Source organism: Macrotis lagotis, chromosome X, assembly GCF_037893015.1.
Source record: "Macrotis lagotis isolate mMagLag1 chromosome X, bilby.v1.9.chrom.fasta, whole genome shotgun sequence".
In the NCBI taxonomy this organism is placed as follows: domain Eukaryota; kingdom Metazoa; phylum Chordata; class Mammalia; order Peramelemorphia; family Peramelidae; genus Macrotis; species Macrotis lagotis.
The window spans coordinates 67,242,515-67,262,200 of NC_133666.1; the positions used below are offsets into that span (position 1 = coordinate 67,242,515).

General features: G+C 44.1%; 1 protein-coding gene across 2 annotated transcripts; it reads right to left on the minus strand.

Moving 5' to 3' along the window:
• Nucleotides 1-439: 439 nt before the first annotated feature.
• TSPAN6 (tetraspanin 6) lies at nt 440-13,000 on the minus strand. Of its 2 annotated transcripts, none has more exons than XM_074200591.1 (8): nt 12,842-13,000; nt 12,169-12,357; nt 11,744-11,818; nt 9,370-9,468; nt 7,710-7,850; nt 7,362-7,445; nt 3,351-3,454; nt 440-998 (listed from the first exon to the last, which is right to left on the minus strand). In XM_074200591.1, exons 1-7 carry the CDS (start codon nt 12,926-12,928, stop codon nt 3,386-3,388), a joined length of 744 nt encoding a protein of 247 aa, XP_074056692.1. In that variant the 5' UTR covers nt 12,929-13,000; the 3' UTR covers nt 440-998; nt 3,351-3,385. The 2 variants fall into 2 exon arrangements, with proteins under 2 accessions (XP_074056692.1, XP_074056691.1); XM_074200590.1 differs by having other exon boundaries at nt 440-1,249; nt 12,842-12,999.
• Between the last annotated feature and the right edge of the window lie 6,686 nt (nt 13,001-19,686).

Genomic DNA, 19,686 nt, shown 5'->3' on the forward strand with positions numbered 1-19,686 from the left:
AGAGTCTGAGAGGAATGGAAGACAGAGACAGAGAGACAAAGATGTAGACAGAAAGGGGGAGAGAGAGTTAAAGACAGAGAAGAGAGAGAAGGCTGGAAAGACCTAGAGGAGAAAGAGACAGACTCATAGAATCCGAAAGACTGAAACAGGGAGAGGGAGAGACAGAGAAAGAGAAGGGAAGTGACAGGAAACAGAGAAATAGAGAAAGTGAGAAGGGAGGGAGAAAAAGAGAGATAGAGACAGCAACAGAGGGGGGAAGAGTCAGAGCGAGAAAGAGAGAGAGAGAGATGGAGGGATGGAGAGACAGAGAGAGGAGAGACAGTTACAGAGAAGGAGAGACAGAAAATGACAGAGGCAAAGCGTGACTAGGTGAATTACACCCACCTCCCCTGGCAGATTTCTTCTTATGTTCAATAAAACACATATCCAACACAGCTAGTATTTTTGCGGACAAGAGTCAACCATTTATTGGCTATTGAGACAGCGGAATTTCTATTTATTGGCCCCAAACACAAATCAATACACAAGAACACAAGGTAAAGGAGTACGTAATACTGACCATTAAATCATGCCAACCTGGTTGGGAAATACTAGCAGCTAAGGCTCCTGGGAACAATCACTACCCTACAAGTTCCTCAGGGAAAACCAAATCACTACAGCATAATTCAGAACAAAGTAAGGCCTTTCTAAGAACAAAAAGGGAGAGAAAACCTACAAACCAGATACAACACGTTGATTTAGGAAAGGAAAGAGAAGGGGCAGCCCCCAAGCCCTGGTCCAGCACAGAACACGAGTGTCTCTAGTGTGAGTAGATCAGGTCAGAGATCCAGAAGCACCAGTTGGCAGCCTTGATGACGTAGGTGTCCACGGGCAGCCCGGTGGCTGCACACTGCAAACCCCACAGCCAAACAAGAGAAGCTCTGCTGGGCACAAAAGACAGCATGGCACCAAAGAAGAGGAAGGCTGCAGCCAGGGCCAGCAGGCCCACAGAGCCCATCCTGTAGGAAAGAGACACAAAGAGAAACACCAGGCAGGCCCGAAGGTGCCCACCATACACACTGTTAGCTTAAGGTGACTTGCAATGGACCCACAGCCTCGAACAACTCAGTTGGGGGCTGGCGAGTGATGGTGCTCTCCTAACTGCCAGGTCTTGATCGGCTCAATCTGTTCATACAATTTTTCAGCACTTTGCGTACAGAAGGCCATGAAGTATTTTCCAAGGAAGGGGACTGAGAATAATGTCCTAAAGCTAATGAAAAGAAAAGAAGGAGAAATGAATGTTACTTGCCTCCCCACTCCAGCTGTGTCCAGTTCCACTCTTTATGACCCCTCTCTATTCCGGTCCACCCGGCCTCCCAGAGCTCTCCAAGTTTGGATTACATCTCTGGTCTCCATGCCTTCAAATCAGTTGTGTCCTATGCACACAACTCCTCTGTCTCCTTGGCTTCCCTCCATCAGAGCCCTCTTCACAGAAGTTGCAGTCTTCTAAGAGTTCTTTCCTGAGCTGGCAGTGGCCTCACTCTCCTTCTGCTCCAATTAGCATGGATATAACCTATATGTTTTGCAACCCCAGAGAACATAAGGTCCCGAAGTACAGGCCTACTCCAGTTCTGTCTGTCCCCGTCTGGCACATGGTAGGGGCTTAATAAGGGTTGAAAGGAATGAATTCCAAAGTGGCTGCTTTCTCTACCTGATCTCATCATCAAAAAGTTTTACGAAACACCTAATGAGCCATGCCATAGCCAACTGGCTGCCTAGCCACAGTCCCTGCCTTCTGGAGGCTTAGGATCTAACACATAAAGGACAGATCCAAACACAAGGAATGAACCAATGAAAATCTAAAGAGTTAAAGTTCAGTCAATGTTCATTATCACATAGCTATTGGGGACAGTAGCAAAACAAACTATAATGGGCCAGAATAAAAGATCCCCTTGGTGAACAGAAAATAGAGAAAAACAAAGAACTCTTATCCCTGCCTCACAGCCCTCCTGCTCTCAACCCCCCAAGGCAGGCCACAAGTGACTTACCATGGCTCCAAGGGCTAATATGGACAATCAAAGGGGCTTAAGGAATTGGGGGGAACTCAAACCCTGGAGAGGCTTGGCTGGGAGAAGGATCTCTGGCTGTAGCAGCCAATAGCAACCATGCTCATTCCTCCAGCTGTGGCTGTGACCATGATCTTGGCCCAGGTGGCCTTGCCCTGGCCCAGCTCCTCTTCTGCCTTCAGAGAGGCATCTTTTGGGGAAAGGCTAGGAGGGGAGGAGTTTCCCAAGTGATAGCCCTGGATCTACTGCCAGAGACATGAGGAGGCCCAGACATATGAAAACTGTGGCCTCCCACAGTAAATTTTCCATGTATGTGAGCATGAGGGGTGGCTGTAAGAGGAGAAGCACAGACCCCAGTAGGCCCCTAGAGGGGAAACCAGCTTGTACCATAACTAGAGGAAAATGAAGCATGGCCCAGTTACTACAAGGACGCTTTTGTTGGTTCTCTGGAGCAGGAAGACAGAAGATTCTCTGCCAGTGCTCCTGTCTGGTTAGCAGAAGAATCTCTACTTTCCAAGCTTAGGAGGACAAGAGGTAGCATTTTCAGGGCTGAGAGTGCAACCTTTATCACCTGCTTCCAGAGCCTGAGGCAGGTAGGTCACTTAGCTACTCTAGGCCAGATTCCAAACAAGACACCCTTTAGGGGCCCTTTCAGTTCCCAAAATCCTACAGTGGAACTTGTGGCTCTCCTTCTGGTCCAGCAAAAAAGCCCCTTAATCATTTCCTCATCTAATTATTAAGTTTAGTTCAATGGGCCCACCTCTCTTTCAGAGAAAGTGATCAACAGGACACCAAAATACAAGCAATGAACCAATATAAACGTACAATAAACTAGCAGAGCTGGGCTCAGGGGGAGACCAATGACACTCAAGACCCCACTAAGAGGTCAGGGTTCAGAGTCAGTTTCCTACAGCCAAGGACTTAACAGCAGGATTATTTTCTTAAACGGGGGGTTATTTAATTCAAAGCTTTATTTCTTTCAGCTCTCCACAACAAGACTATCAGGTACAAACAAAAGGCCCACTATGTTGTGCATAAATGGACAGGTCTAACAACCAAAGTCTGCACCCATAAGGCAAGACTCTAAAGAGAGAAGACTGTCTTTACAAACTATTCAGCAAATTCAAGTTGGTTGATTTAAAGTCACAACTTATCCAGGAAGAATTTCAATAAACTCCACTGGCAGCTTGGCTGGCAGACAAACCCAAGATCCTAGTACCCCAGGGGTGGGTAGGCTCCAAAGCACTTATAGCAAAGAGCACAAACAATGATACTAGAAGAGGCCCCAGGACTGAAGAGACCTACCTTAGTCAGAGAGGCGAAGAACATCAAGCACCAGTTTACACAATCTCATATTGGTTATTTGTGATGGAACGTGAGAGACAGCAGGCCAGAAATATGCCAATCAACTGGTAAGAGAGCAAGAAGGGAATCAGACCAAGAAAAACAAGGAGCCCCAGGAATCTAAGAGGCATCTGAGGTCACATAGTCCTCCTTTCCTGTGGGCAGTTCTGACTTATGGGTATTGACTTCTGATGGATAATCTGGGTAAGGCCTCACTAATCCAAAGAGCAATGAGATTGAATCACTAAAACCCAATCCTGCAGGTGAAAGCTTCTCGACTTCCTGACCCTGGCAACAATCATTCAAGGAGAAGCCCTCCCAAGTCAATAAAGTTTTCAGAAAAAAAGAGGTCAGTGGTGCCTTTTTTCTCAGTCCAAGAAGTAAAAAAGACCCAGGATCCAAAGTCAAAAATTCAAAACAAACACACCTCTCTAGAGATTAAAGTGGAACCAAAAAACTGGAAATAAAGTGGGCACCCACTGATTAGGAAATGGCAGAACATATCATCAGTGTAATTGGGTGATAAGAAATTATGAAGGCAAGACATTCAGAAAAAAAAACATGAGAAGATCTAGACAAATTGATGAAATAAAGAGAATTAGAACAATTTATGGAACAATGAAAAAGATCGGAATGCAAAGATCAGTAAAAGAAGGCTAAATTCTGAGTAAATGTACAATACAGGTCCTGGAGAAAAGAGAATGTCACTTATTTCCATCCTCTCAGCAGAATATTGGGCCAGTTATTGTAAACAGAGACAGACAAGGTCACTCACTTTGATAAAGCAAACTTCACTTCTGTGAGAACTTTCCAGAAAGGACTTTGAGGTTAAAATATAAATCTACTCAATATCTCAGACACTTAATAATTACCTAGCTGTGTGGCCTTGGGCAAGCCACTTAACTCCATTTGCCTTGCAAAAAAAAAAACTAAAAAAAAAAATCTACTCAATACAGAAGGAAGATGAGCCACACTTGGAAGGGTCTGTGATGACAGTCAGATATAGGAAGTCACAAGGAAACAGAGCAAAATGCAAAGCTGGGAAGTGGCCCTTGGTTGGCATACAGCTACCTCAGCTTATTGTACTGTCAAAAAGGTATACTGTTTTACCAAAAAAAAAAACCTCTGAACCTACTAGAGAATGTAATAAAAATGTATTATTATTATTGTTATTATTAATAATGATAAGGGGTAGCACTTATATAGTGCTTTAAGTTCACAAAGGATCCCAAAACTATGATCTCATTTGATCCTCACAACAACCCTAGGAGATGGGAGCTGTCATTATTCCCATTTCACAGATAAGAAAGCTCAGGTCGTCAAAAGTTAAGTGAGGGGTGGCTAGGTGGCACAGTGGATAAAGCACCAGCCCTGGAGTCAGGAGTACCTGGGTTCAAATCCGGTCTCAGACACTTAATAATTACCTAGCCGTGTGGCCTTGGGCAAGCCACTTAACCCCATTGCCTTGCAAAAAAAAAAAAAAAAAAAACTAAATAAAAGTTAAGTGAATTGCCCAGGATCACATAGCTAATATGTGTCTGAGACTAAATTTGAATTCAGGTCTTCTTGCCACCTGGCCCAGTACTCTGCCCACCACAATGCCTCCTATAAATGACTGCAATGCAATATTATTGCACTATAAGAAGTCTTGACTGATGAATCTAGAGGAACCCCAGAAAGATTTGTAGGAACTGATACTGAGGGGAGTGTTCAGAGTCAGAACACTTTGCATAGGAGCACAATAATATCAAGGAAAACAACACTGAAAGATATTGGAGCCAGCCAGAAAATCAACATCTGCAGTTCTCCTATCTCTTGGTGGCCTTTGAGTGTGGAATAAAGCTTTGTCATCAGATGTGGCTAATGTGCAGGTCTGTTTTTCTTGAATTTCCTTCTTAATTACAAGGAAGTGGAGAGAGGCATGGGTGGGGAGGAGAAATCAAAGGTATGCAAGAACAATGCTTTTTTTGGGGGGGTGGAAGATATGAACTAACAATAAAGAAAAAAAGAAAAAGGAAAATCATCAGATGGAAAAATTAGGACCCTAGCCTTGAGCAAATGATGAGAAAAGGGTTCCACCATTTGGGTACTGGTTCGTGTAGATGCACGACTCCCTGGGAAGTTAGTGTCAAGGAACAAAGACAAGTCACATTTCAGGTTTTCTTGAAGTTAAGTGTACAAATCAGTGTTCTGATCACAACCACCCTCCAATGCTATGATGGGAACTTCAGGACAAACAAAAGAGAGCAGTAGCATGGACCAAGGGAGCCAGAAGCCATGGCTTCCAACCCTAGCCCTGAAATTCACATGTTTGGAACCCTAGTACAAGTCACCCAACCAGGAGCCACTGCCAGTGACTTGTATTAGTGGCAGAGACCTGAAAAACCCTACCTATGTTTCTGGAAGAAGTCCCTACTCCAGGAATAACCTGGGCTGAGAAAATCATACCTTCTTTATAATCTCCATATAATCAAGTCCCTGGTAGAATAATAACTATAGTTCTTCATGTTCAGGGATAATTCTTATCTTAACTCCTGGATTTGGACTTGTGGCTGCACTTGGAGAAAGTGTCTGAGTAGACAAAAGAGAGCTCTAATTATGTTTTGGAATTGTGTCTGATTACAAGTACAGACTAAAGCCAAGGTTCTGGAGCATCCCGTGTTTTGCAGGGTGCCAAAAGGCTGCCCTAACCAAGAGGCGCCAATTCTTGGCACCACAAACTCCTTCCCAAAGATGCATGCAGGTGAAGATGGTTCCAATCTAGGGGTTCTGATCATGGTCTGTTGTTTTTGAAAGATTAGCCATGGGGGAAAAGAATGATTCAAAATAGAAGAGGGATTCAGAGAACAGTAAGCTGTTTCCTCTAGGCTTTCAGTAGCATACGTATGTCACCCATGTTGGAAAGACAGAAAGATAAGACTTAAGACATCTAAAGACTGCAATGGGGGAGAGGGGAATCTACATTTGCTTGTTTTTTCTTTGTCTTTTTAAACATCTAGAAATCAGAATCTCAGACCAAATGGCTCTAACTACATTTAAAACTGAATCCACAAACTCGACCTGAAAAGTTGTGTCTAACCATCCTGTGTGTCAAAAAGAGACTATGTCACTTTTGAAGGAAAGGAAGACCTGCCCCTGCTCATTCCTTGAATCATAAGCCATAGGCTTCCCAGGAAAAGTATTTCAGCTTACTATAAAAGCTACTGAAGCCCCAAGGAGGTCAAATTAAGAAGGGAATATAGAATGGATCTTCATAAAGAAATGAAAGGAAAAGGGGGTGTACATCGATTGGAGAACAACTGAGGTATAAAAAGACAGTGGAATATAATAAGAATTGGGAAAAATTACAAGGAACTTGGGAAGATATATATTAACTGACACAGAATCCAGTCAAAAGAAGCTGAAGAATAATTTGCACAATAGTCACAATAAAAGAAAACAATCCAAAAGGTTTCAGAATGCAGATCAAAGTCATGATCAGTCATGAGTCCAGAGGACTCATGGGGTTAGCAATAAGCATTTATAAATGCCTACTGTTTGTGAGGCACCATGCTAAGCTCTTGACAGTTATCTCACTTGATCCTCACAAACTCTGGAGGCTAGGTGTTGTTATTAGTTCTATTTTGACAAATGAGGAAACCAAGGCAAACAGAAGTGAAGTGACTTGCCCAGGGTCACATGGCTAGTGAAGTATCTAAGGCAAATTTGTACTCCGGCCTTTCTGACTACGGGCCCCACACTCTGCACTCCAAACACAAAAGGAGGTCTATACAGGAGCGAGGTGCTGAGGATATTTCTTTTTACATTATTATATTTGTTACAAAATAGAGGTTGGAGGGAAAGGAGGAGTCATTGAGAAGTTACAGTGACCAAAAAAAGAGCATGAATAAAAAGGATTATTTTAAAAACTAAACTCCACTGTGGACAGGAAGAAAAAAAATAGGCAAAAGTCACTTGAATCTAAGGACTTACCTGGAAACAAGCAACTCCAAAGGAAATGCCTGCTACAACACCCATTTCCGATTGAATAACAGTTGTTACTTTTACAAAACAGCCCTAGGAGGGAAAAACAAATCAGGTTGAACACAGGCCTCAGGGAGATCAGATGCAGGTTTTCTTTGTAGGAAAGAAATGAGAATTCTGACACCAGTTACTAATGTCATTGGTCCAGATGAGAGCCACAACTTTCTAGTGAATCTCTCAAGGAAAAACTCAGATCTCCCATTGGAATGGAGTTTCCATTCCCCAGAAGAAAAACAAGATACCTGCCAGTCACCTTCCCCAAACTGCTCTTCCCATCATCCTCAGATGATTACCCACCTCCTGATTCTGCTTCTTCAGATCTTTCCTATCGGCCCAAACACAGCTGTGGAACCTGCAGCAGCTCCGGGGAAAGCCTTTCTCTGCATAGTAGGAAGTGGTTTCCCAGTCTGTGGCACTGTCCACACCACAGCAGTGCAACTGAAAAAGTCAGTCAAGGGGTTGATGCATTTCAGGGCATGTCACATCATTTCAAGCACGCGAATGGACAATTCTTGGGGTGGACTTCGACCTCAGCCTCTAATTTATACCAGACCATCCACTCACTGATGCCTGCAAAGTGAGCCTCCCCCTTCCAGAGCACCCTCAAGCCACAGCATATTCCACGGTCAGTGAGCCTACAAGGGCAGCACCTAGGCCTCAGTGTGAAGCAGGTACCCCAACCCCCAAGGATGAGAGAAAAATAAATTCTGTGGCAGTGAAACCCAACTGGGCCAGCTGAGCACAGCCCCAAGTATAGCCCCAATGTTGCTAATTAACAGTATTTCTACACTCTTTGTTCTTTGAATGTTCTATAACTCTACATGGCATGGAGTATGGAACAGGAAGAGGGTGAGCTAGATGGTCTCTGGGAAGCCATGCAATTCTTCTGATGACGCCCAAGTCCAAGCTCCCTGCCTGAAACGACTCATCTTTTTAACACCAATATCTCCCTGATGATATTGTATGCTGGTGAGTCACAGGATCTGAGTCTGTAAGAACTAAAGTAAGGATGATTCAGAGGGCAATGGAAAAATGCCTGCTGGGCTGGAGAAGGCTTGGATATATCCCAAACAAGGAATTATAAAGGAGAAATGGAGTTTAGAATAATCTCTAAAGACATGGACAAGTAAAAAAGATGGACTGGTACCCAAAACCTGGCAAGGGCTGAGGCTGGCCACCAGAGAGCCCTGAGACTCCACCGCTGTTATAACAATGTTGGGGAAAGGGGGAAGTGCAAGAAGGCAAGGCCCATGTGGCCAGTTTAGTCCTGGGTTAGCTTGAATATAAGAGGGAATCTGTATCATTGGGGGCAATCAAGGAGCTCACCAATTCACTGAAGCACCTGACTAGGAGTGGGTAATGAAGGAGAAAGGCTGGTTGAAAAAAAAAAGTAGGCCTGCTGCTAGAAGGGCATGTGTGCATGGGGGCAGGGCAGGGGATAAAGCTGATAAGAGAGAGGGTAAGACAATTCAGTTCTGAAGCATTTTTACAAACTTACCCCAGAAGTTCTTGTCTTTTCCTTGTCCCCTCCCCCATAATAGCACATTACAGCAGCTGTCTTTTACTCTAGATAAAGACCAATGACATCAGCAGAGTGATGTCTTGACTTCACTTATCAGCTGTATATTTGACAGTGGTTGTCTCAGCACTCTGACAGTCTTGGTTAGAGAAATGAAAGCCCACTTCAACTCTTCCACTCCTCAGTTTCCCAAAACCTTAGTGGTCAACTCTCATCTAACCACCCACTCAGAAAACACTGGAGGTCAGATTACAAAGAAATTAGTTATGATTACCCTTTTAGCCTAGGGTGTGCTAGCAGTTCCCTACCCTTTGACCCTCTGCTACAAGAAGAAATCTGGGACCTTCTGTCCCAGTCACCATTTCAAGAAGGCCATCTCAGGGCAGAGAGGAAGAACTCATCCTCCTGTCAGAGGATATACAAAGTGTACACACTTACAGTTCTCTGGATGGTGTCCACTGCCTCACTTTTCTGAAAGTCTGTATCATTATAGAGCTTCAAGGAAGACTCATAATTCATCTTAAAGCTGTTCTTAATCTGCAAGAAAGGGAAAAAGAATTCCACTGAACAAAACTGAAGGGAAACTTTTACAATGAAAAGTTAGCAACTCAGGGAGGACAAAGTCACCTGGACACAGCCAGTAATCCATCCAGCTCGGGATCCTGTCTTTGACAGGAGCACCAAGAGGTGGCTTATGGGACAGGAAGACCTTCTTGAGATCAACCTCCAAAGTTTAGGGATGCACTCCAACTAGCCCTAACTTGCTTTTAATGTTGTTTCTGATACCAAAGAAATGGTAATGTCCCAATAAAATATACCTTATACCATGGACAGAGTCATATTCTAGATGAAACCATGGGTCCTCCCTGTGAATGAGCTAGAGAGGGTTCATTTCTGATAGCAACATGGAAAGTCTGTAAATGGACTAAATAGAAGGCATGTATATTCCCACCAGGTTCTACTGTGTATGAAAAGAACAAGAGATCATAGATTGAGAGCTGGCAGAGAGCCCAGAAATCATGCCTAATAATCACAGACCCATAAAGTTGGAGTTGAAAGGGAGGCCAGAGGTCATATGACTCACAGGATCATAAAGTCTTAACTCATCTCCTTAGTGGCCACTCAGAAGACAAACCCCAAACCTTAGGGCAGATAAGAATGAAGAGAGGCCTGGTTCTGCTTCTGTCCCCTGGGGTCTGCTGGCTTCCCCTTTGAGCCTCTGCTACAAGAAGAATCAGGGACTTTATGTCTTAAACACCCATCAAGAAAGCAGAGAGGAAGCAGACATCCTGCTTTCAGAGTCATTATATTCCATGAGAATTAGCATCAGAGGTTTGGAGCTGGACAGGACCTCAGAGATCATCTGGCTCATAGGAACACAGATTTGGAGATTTAGGTGGGCATATTTCCACCAGGACATCCTCTTGGTAGATCACCAGTGTACTTCTTTGATCATGTGACTTTAGTTTCTGGACCTAATGCTTGAATGTAACCAACATCTTCCTTGAATTAACTAACCCACTGGTACCAACCGAGGACCTAGCGTGACCTCACTGGGAACTGGGAGCCAAAGCATATACAAATATCTAAGTAGAAACATGCTCCAATCTAGGTAGAAGAGATGATAAACAGAACTGACTCTAGAATCCCAGACTTCATTCCCTAATCTCACCATTTGTTTTACTTCCCCTTCCTGGGCCTCAGCTTCCTCCTCTGTAAAATCAGGGGCTGAGACTACTTAGACACTGACATCCCTTCCAGTTTGAGATCTCAGATCCTATGAGCCTAGAGAATTCCATGCCTGAGCAATTCTTTCACAATGGAAAGCTCTCTTTTGGGGCCCATGGACTAAAACCTCTTAAAAGAGGAGCTTGCCTATCCAGAAACTGAACACATTCATAACTGGCCCTGAGGAATGCTGAGAAGGAAAGGGAATTAGTACCTACCATGGCCCATGCACTATGCTAAGTACTTTTTATAAATATGAACTATTAGCTCTATTTTATAGTGTAGGAAACTGAGGCAATTAGCAGTGAAGTCAATGGTGCATGGTCACATAGTTATAGTATATATTGGAATGACAAAGACAACAATGACAGTCCCTGCCCTCAGGAGCTTTCATACTACTGGATCAAAAACCTATCATCTGAATGCATTCCCATTAAGAAAAAAAAAGTGAACTTAAAATCTAGGTCCAGAGAAATCTAAAATAGTGTTGCCCACCAAGGGGCATATTTCATTTCTTTAAATGTCCTTAAATCAGCACACTTATAAATTGAGTTGTCCTCATCCAAAAATAAGATGTATTAAACTCTCAGTAGAGTGACAAAAAGTCAAGATTGCGAGCAGAGGACACCATAGCAGAAAGTGAACCAGACCTGGAGTCGGGAAGACCTGAGTTCAAATGTGACCTGAGACCCTTATTAACTGTGTGACTCTGGGCAAGTGTGTCTCAGTTCCTTATCTGTAAATGGGCTAGAGAAGGAAATGGCAAGAATCTTTGCCAAGAAAACTCCAAATGTGGTCAAAGAGTCAGACACAATTGAAAAATATGTGTCAGTTTGAGACCCTGAGCAAGTTAATTTTTCCAGGCCTCAATTTTGTCTTCTGTAAGGTGTGGGGGTTAGATGGACGAGATGGTCTTTAAAGTAATTCCTTTTGAGTTTCAGTTCAGGAGTCTACCTTTCTTTAGTTATTGAAAGTCTTAAGTTGTGATATGGTGATAAAGTCAATTATGTGCTTAAGTGTTCTAACAAGTGGGGTCCTTCTCAAGGCCAAACTAGCTCACCCCAGGTCCTGGATTCAGCCTTACCTCATGCCTAAAGACAAATCCTACAATGGCTGCCACCAACTCCACCAAGAAGATAATGGTCAGGAACATGGAATACTGGAGAAAGGAAAAACCAAGAGTGGGTCAAGACAAACTGGGAACATCTCATAATCAACAGCCTCAATGGGTCCATTTTCATCTTTGACAACTAAGGATGCAGGGGAAGGCAGCAGGGAACATTGTGCATCTTGGAAAGTGAACTGTCAATTCAACTTATACATTTGGAAATTTGGTGTAAACATTAGGAAGGGAGACTGCTCCTCCAACAGGAGATTGGAAAAGGTGGGACAAGTTGTAGGGCAATATTCTTCCCCACCCCACCCCCCAGCACTAGAGAAGGCAAAATGGTGGCTGAGACCTGGGAGCAGCAAGAAGCAATCCCCTTGCCTGTGAAAACAAGAACTCACCAGTTTCAGCATCCAGGCTGAAGCCCGACAGGTAGCAAAGCAGCCAAAGGTGCCCAAGAGGATGATGACGGTGCCGGTGCCAATCAGTACAAAGGGGACGTTGGTGGCTTTCTCATTTAAGAGGGAGAAATAGACCTCCAGGCTTACCTTGCCCCATATGCCAACTGTTAGGAGGATCACACCTGTGAACTGAGGGGAAATCAGAAAACTGAGAACCACTTGTGGGGGGGGGCTCCCCAAGGAGCCCCAGGGAAAAGGGGAGGCCTGGGGGAGGGCCAGAGCCTGGCAGCGCTGTTCCTTAGGAGGCTGCTAAAGGGGAGGGGAGAGGGAAGATTTTCTTTGCCCCCCCCCAAAACACCTCAGGCCTGGTTTGTCCAGCGCCGGGCCCAGGCAGGTGGGTAGCGAACACCTGGGCAAGAAAGCGCCTCCCCAGAGCCCCCAGCCTCCCTCTCCGGCAGGGGTCCTCCACGATCCGGGCCGTCCCGCCCCTCCCCCGGAGTTCAGGGTCTCGGGGCAGGGACGGCCGCGGAGGGGGCAGCGCGCCCGCCGTGCCCGGCTCCCTCTGGCTGCTTTACCTCCGGGCGCCCCCCCGCCCCCCCCCCCCCCGCTTAGAAGGCGGAGCAAAAAGGCGAGATCCCCGGGGCCAGGCCCCACCCGGCCAGGCCCCCCTCACCCAAAAGATGAAGGTGTAGGTGAGCAGGACGCTCTTCAGGCACGTAATGACCGGCTTGGTCTGCAGCCTCCTAGACGGGGACGCCATGGCTCCAGGGGCGGTGGGCGCCGCCGCTCCGGCTCCGGCCCCGGCCCCGGCCCCGGCCCCGGCCCCGGCTCCGGCTCTGGCTCCGGCTCCGGCTCCGGCCCCGGCTCCGGCTCCGGCTCCGGCTCCGACTCCGGCCGGCCCCGGCCTCTCCGGAAAGGGGCCAGGAAATGACAGGGGAGGGCCGGCCGCAAGCAGCTCGGGCCAGCCCAGCCAGGCCGGAAAGTCCCGCCCGGCCTCTGTGCGCCCCCTAGCGGCCTCCCGGGCAAGCACACGGCCCGCCCCCGCGGGGTCTGGGAGAAGCCAGTCCCCTAGCAACGGAGCCCCCCCAAATCAGGGGGCTGGACCTGCCCCAGGAAGGAGGCCCTCGGCCTGCTCTCGGCCTGCTGGCCGGAGGAGGCCCAGGGCAGCCCACGGCGGGCCCTGATTGGCAAGCTATTCCCAGCTTCCGGCTGGCACCAAGACCTTCCACTCGGGGTCGGAAGGAGGCAGCGGCTCAGCGGCTTCTTTCAAAGTGTTTAGCCGCCCAGAACCCCTGCGCTTTCCCACCCACCGGGGCTCTCCCCATTCGCTTTCTCAGCCACATTACAAGTCGGAAACATTTGAGTAAGATGATATGGTTTCTTTTACCAAATATTCCAATAATCCCTTGACAAGCCTCTTATGCCCCCCCCAGGTATCAGGATAATTCATACCCCCAAGTCAGAGACCCCGAGTCTAATGGAAATAACTCAGCTTTGCCACTAGACATCCCAGGTTCCCTGGTCATTCAAATGTCAGAGCAACATGTGACCTTAGATTGGAATCTAACAGACAAGAATCCAAGGTGCAGAGACACAAAGTGATTACTCAGGGTCACACAACCAGTGAGCCATAGGCCTGGACTTTCTCCCCTGGATCTGGGACTAGAAATCCACTCCCTTGCTACAGCCTTGGCATGTGCATTTCTTCTAGCATCTCATGTGTGACTCAGATAAAAGACTACAATTATTATTGCCCCCATTTTAAGGTAAAGAAATGGAGGTTCAGAAATATCACATGCCCCTTAAAAAATATAAGCTTTCATTTCTGTCCCTGTTATATCTAACAGTAACTGGGGCTGTTAGACATTTAACACATGCTCATTGATGGATCAATTAACTAATTAATTGTCTTCTATGGCAGTGATTTACTCTGGAATGTTCAATGGATCCCTTGAAGCTGGAGTTCTCTGAGGAAAATGAGGGTAGCAGATACTCCCAACCTCCACTTAAACGAAGACATCAGATGCCCAGATGACAGAATATCCCTCCTCAAGATCCTAAGAGAAGCCTTGAATACTTTGGAATTGTTTTTCTAATGCTATAGCACATAATCCCCAACTAGTCTGTTTCTCCCCAACATTATTACTGATGAGACAGCCAGGCTTAATTAGCTTTTCTAAATAAGACTTTAGTATAGTAATAAGTTGGTACAAAACACTTTCCCAAAAAGTCAGTAGCATGCTTTCCTACAAAGAGTACCAAGTTGATACAGAACCCAAGGAAAAGAGGGCTCAAGTTTAGAGTGCATGTGACAAAGGGGTTAACTCACCAGTTCCTAGAAGTCCTTTTGTTGGGGACCTCAACATGTTTCCCTTAGGTAGCACACAGATTTTTTACTATACTCCTTATAGCAACTGGAATCTCCATTTTTTTAGGTTTTTGCAAGTCAAATGGGGTTAAGTGGCTTGCCCAAGGCCACACAACTAGGTAATTATTAAGTGTCTGAGACCGGATTTGAACCCAAGTACTCCTGACTCCAAGGCCCATGCTTCATCCACTACACCACCTAACCGCCCCCAGGAATCTCCATTTTCTTAACTACTTCTATTCTCTCCTTGACTCCCAATGCAGACAATTGATGTTGGCTGCTAGGATGTCAATGGTAAGTCCAAAATCCTCCAAACCCTTTGAAACTCACAACATCCTCCTCCACACAAAAGAGGCATTGGACCAGGATACTGGAATGGAGAAGACTAACATTGAGGCCCAGGATAATCTTCCTCCCCCAAACTCAAGCAATTCCTTCTCAGGGAGTTAGCTAAAAGGCATCTCAAATCACCTGCTTTCCCAACTGCTCTATTATTTTATACAAAATACACCAACCTCTTCAGTCCATGAGAACACACTTCCTCCACAGCAATGTTTCACATCATTTAATGGCTTTCAAAGATTTCTCAATTGATCAAGGACTTTTAACACAGTCTAAAGCTCATAATTGATTTATTGATCATGATTCACAACTAGTTCATACCACTGATTGATTTTTTTATCTAATTTTTTTGTCACTTACTTAGATTGGGGTAATTTTTGATTGACTAAATAAATCCCCATCTTTACATGAAGATAATGACTCATGTGATTATTGTGAAAATAAGGGTTAATATAGGATGTTAGGTTGCTACATAAAAGACTCCCAAATAGTCTTGGTACAGCCTGAGAAAATCACTTGGTAAAAAACAAGATCCCTTTCCATAGAAGAGAGATCTCTTTTTTTTAGTTTATTTACTTTATATTAGTAAAATAATCATGTTGTGAGAATAAACATAAACCCCCTCCCCCCAAGAAGATGAGAAACCCCAAGAATAGTGAGAGAGAAAAAAAATGGACTTGTCTGTGTTCAGATTCCAATGGCTCTGTCTCTGAGGTGGGTTGTCTTCTTTATCATAAGTCCACCAGAGAGGTTGCTTCAATATTTTCCCCATAGTTGCTATTACTACTTGTATTTCCCCCCCCCCATTCTATTCCTTCCCAATCTCATTGATTCTATTCTCTCTCTCCTTTTACCCTGTCCCTGTTCAAAAGCTTGTTGTATCTGAGTACCTTCTCCCACGATCTTCCCTCTCTTCTATCACCTGCTCCTCCCTTCCTTCCCCCCATTCTCCTTTATCCCATCCCTTTCTTCTCATTTTCCTCTAGGGTAAGATAGATTTCCTCTCCCTATTAAGTGTGTTTGTTATTTCCTCTCTGAGCTATTTCTGATGAGAATGAAGGCTCACTCATTCCCCCTCGCCTGCCCCCATTCCACTCTATTGAAAAAACTTTTCCTTGTCTCTTATGTGAAATATCTTAGCCCTTTCTTCCTCTCCTTTCTCTTCCTCCCAGTACTTTCCTTTATCACCCATTGATTCCATCTTCTTACTATAATATTATATTCTGCTCCTTCCTATGTCCTGTCTATATATGCTCCTTCTAAGAGCTCTTATAAATGAGAAAGTTCATATGAGTTATCAGTATCTTCTTCCCGTGCAGGAATACAAACAGTTCAATATAATTAGGTTCCTCATAGTTAGTCCTTCCTATCCACCCCCTCTATGGTTTACCAGAGTCCTGTACTTGGACATCAAACTTTCTGTTCAGCTCTGGTTGTTTCAGTAAGAAAGTTTGAAAGTTCCCTGTTTCACTGAAAGTCCATCTTTTCCCCTGAAAGATGTTCAGTTTTGTTGGATAGTTGATTCTCAGTTGTAAACTAAGATCTTTTGCCTTCTGGAATATCATATTCCAAGTCCTATGAGTACCCTTAATGTAGATGCTGTCAGATCCTGTGTAATCCTGACTATAGAGTCATGGTAGTTGAATTGTTTGTTTCTAGCAGCTTTTAGTATTTTCTCTTTGACTTAGGAGTTTTGGAATTTGGCTATAATATTCCTGGAAGTTTTTCTTTTGGGATCTCTTTCAGGAGGTGACTGGTGAATTCTGCCAATTTCTATTTTATCCTCTGCTTCTAGGATCTCAGGGCATGCTAATGTCTCTCCCAAATTCCAGTTCTGTTTCTCTAAGGGCACATGGATTGGTCATCTGCATGTCAGACTCAGTGGGCACAATAGAAAGAACACTAGAGTGTGAGGTCAAGGATCCAAGTTCAAATCTTGATTCTCCTACTTACTACTTAGGGGACCACTGAGGCAAGGCCATTCTTGGTCTGTTTCCATAACTGAGAAAAAAGGGTAAGACCAGATGACTTCTACATTCCTTTCCAGCTCTATGTCCAGAATGGAACTTGCTAACTCCTCACCTTCTCTCTGGACTCTTCTATTCCTATCAAGGGTCCCAACCATCCTCCACATCACCTAGGTGAGTAAGTTCTGAGTCATTCCGGACTTCTTCCTCTTCCCCACCTCCCATATCAGTTGCCAAGTCCTATCTATTCTACCTTCACAATATCTCTGAAATCTAACTGCTTCTCTCCACTCACATGACCACCACTATAGTTCAAACCCTCAGCCTCTCTTCCTTGAACTATTATATCTGTCTCCTGATTGGTGTTTAATAAATGTTTATTGAATTAATATGAAAAACTGTCATTTCTTTGTGTTGTTCTTATGTCATTATGCATTTGTGACTTGTTTCCCCAACTAAAAGTACTGAATTGTAAACTCTTTGATGTCCAGGACTTGCCCTCAAGGTGTTTTCATTCTAGTACAGTTATACAGACTCCCACTCCTGAATGGGCCTACAACCCAGAGAGGTCCCATACAAACTAAAATAGTTGCTTTTTATGATGACAAAACCAAGAAACACAACAGGAGCCCACTGATTAGAGAAATGACTAAATGAATTGTGGTCTATGGATGTAGGAGGATATTAGAATACTGTTAGCGACAATGAATATGAAGAATTCAGGGAAACCCAGGAAGATTTATATGAACTGATAATATGGTGAAGTACAGAATTACTAGGACAACACACAATGACAACAATAATGTAAAGGTAAACAATACTAAAAACACTAGAACTCAAATCATCAATACAAGGACCAAATTTGACTCTAGAAGACTTATGATAAAACATGTTTCATTCTTTTGGCAGAGAGATGGAAGAATGCAGGTACAGAATGAAGCCTGCACTGTCAGATATGGCAATGCTTCAGCTTGTTTTGTTTAACTACAGTAGTAATAGTAATAACAATGATAAAATAATAATATAGCTGTAGCTAACATATATAACACCTTCTCTGAGCTGATCTCTGTGCTAAGTGCTTTGCAAGTATTATCTCTTTTGATCCTCATAATAAGCCTGGGAGGTAAAATGAGGTACTATTCCCATTTTACAGTTGTGGAAACTAAGACAGATAGAGATTATGACTTGCCCAGGGCCATGCAGCCAATAAGAGTCTGAGGTTAGGGGCGACTAGGTGGTGTAGTGGATAGAGCACTGGCCCTGGAGTCAAGAGTGTGTCCCGCCTCAGACACGTAAAAATTACCTAGCTGTGTGGCCTTGGGCAAGCCACTTAAACCCATTGCCTTGCAAAAACCTAAAAAAAAAGAGTCTGAGGTTAGATTTGAACTCAGATTTTTCTGACTTCTTTATTCACTGTAATACCACCTACTGCCTAATGTACTATATATATGGGTCCCAATTAATACAAATGGATCACCTAAAATAGTTGCATTATTTTAATTCACACTGCATACTTCCACTAGGCTATAACCTAAAATATTACCATATTTTACATAATTAGAGGTGCAAATTTGAATACATGACCATTTCAGAGGATTTATTATTCATACTAATATTAAATTCACACTGATTGTACTTCTTTGAGGAAGGTTCTACTGGGAACTATACAAGAAAATGGCAGAGATTTTTTAAGACATCAATGAAGCATTATTTTAAAAGAAAGCTCTTAGGCTCAGAAGTCTTATCTAGGTAGGCCATTTGTTTCAGGGAATGAGACCAAAGTCTCAAAGCTTCTGTCTCACTGGGATATAAGAGGGGTCCTATAGCAAAGAGCTCTCCCAAAGATGTATTGCCATCTAATGAAAGGATCTTCTTTAAAGCTTAAGTTTATTTTGGGAGCTTTATTTAGGAACTTTATTTGGGAACTTTGGAAGGAATGTTTGGGGTGTGCCCTAGAGCAAAGAAATATTTTGTTGGTTCAAGAGAAAAAAATGTAATGAAATAACTAAAGCAAATCTAAACTCTCATGCCCAAGAACTCTTGTAATTTTCCTGAGCTCCCTGCCTGTGTCCCTCACAACCCTACTCTGTTTGAACAGCTCTTCAGGCCAAATCCAACTCATTTCACATGGAAATGAATATTCTTCTAGGAGCACATCAGGAGAGAGGCCTGTCTGGTTCATACCTAGACACAAGCTCAGAGTCTAGACTGAAGAGACTTGTGAGGAAACACCTGGACAAAGAAGTCCAGACAATGGAGTGAGGAAGGAACCTTTTGCCATTCAGGACAATTTCAGGAAATCAGATCTTCAGGGTCTTGTACCAGGACAGATGAAAAGTCTTTTCCAACAATAGTCCTGGGGGCATGTGTCCAAGAAATCACTCAACCATGTCTATTCTCCTCCATAGTCAACTTCCCAATCAAAGAACACAAGTGTAGGGGCAGGAACAGCTAGGGGGCACAGTGGCCTTGGAGTCAAAAGGACCTGATAAATCCAGCCTCAGACAGTTAATAATTACCTAGCTGTATGATCAAGTCACTTAAACCCATTGTCTTACCAAAAAAAGTGTAGTGGTAGTCCATTAGACTGAGCTCCTTGATAGAAGAGATTTTTATTTTTTGGTCTTTCTTTGGATCCTCAATTCTTAACACAGTAGGTTCTAGTTGACTGACAGTCTCCAGGTCACCAGAAGAGGAGAAGGACCTCAAAGACGACTCACTGGCCCAGCTTAATGGATCACTTGGCTTACTATCAACCAAAGTTATTATTAGGATGGGACAGCTAAGACTTTGTCCCATGACAGGAAATGTAGAGGGTGCAGAAAGCACTGTCCTGGAGTA

What these genes read in the sequence shown, in the direction of transcription:
- TSPAN6 (XM_074200591.1), bottom strand. Translation starts at nt 12,928, where the DNA reads ATGGCGTCCCCGTCTAGGAGGCTGCAGACCAAGCCGGTCATTACGTGC. An exon ending in CAGCCTGGATGCTGAAACTG is followed by an intron (nt 11,819 to 12,168) that starts GTGAGTTCTTGT and finishes TCCTTTCTCCAG; the next exon opens with TATTCCATGTTCCTGACCAT. An exon ending in TTGGAGTTGCTTGTTTCCAG is followed by an intron (nt 3,455 to 7,361) that starts GTAAGTCCTTAG and finishes CTCTCTTACCAG; the next exon opens with TTGATTGGCATATTTCTGGC.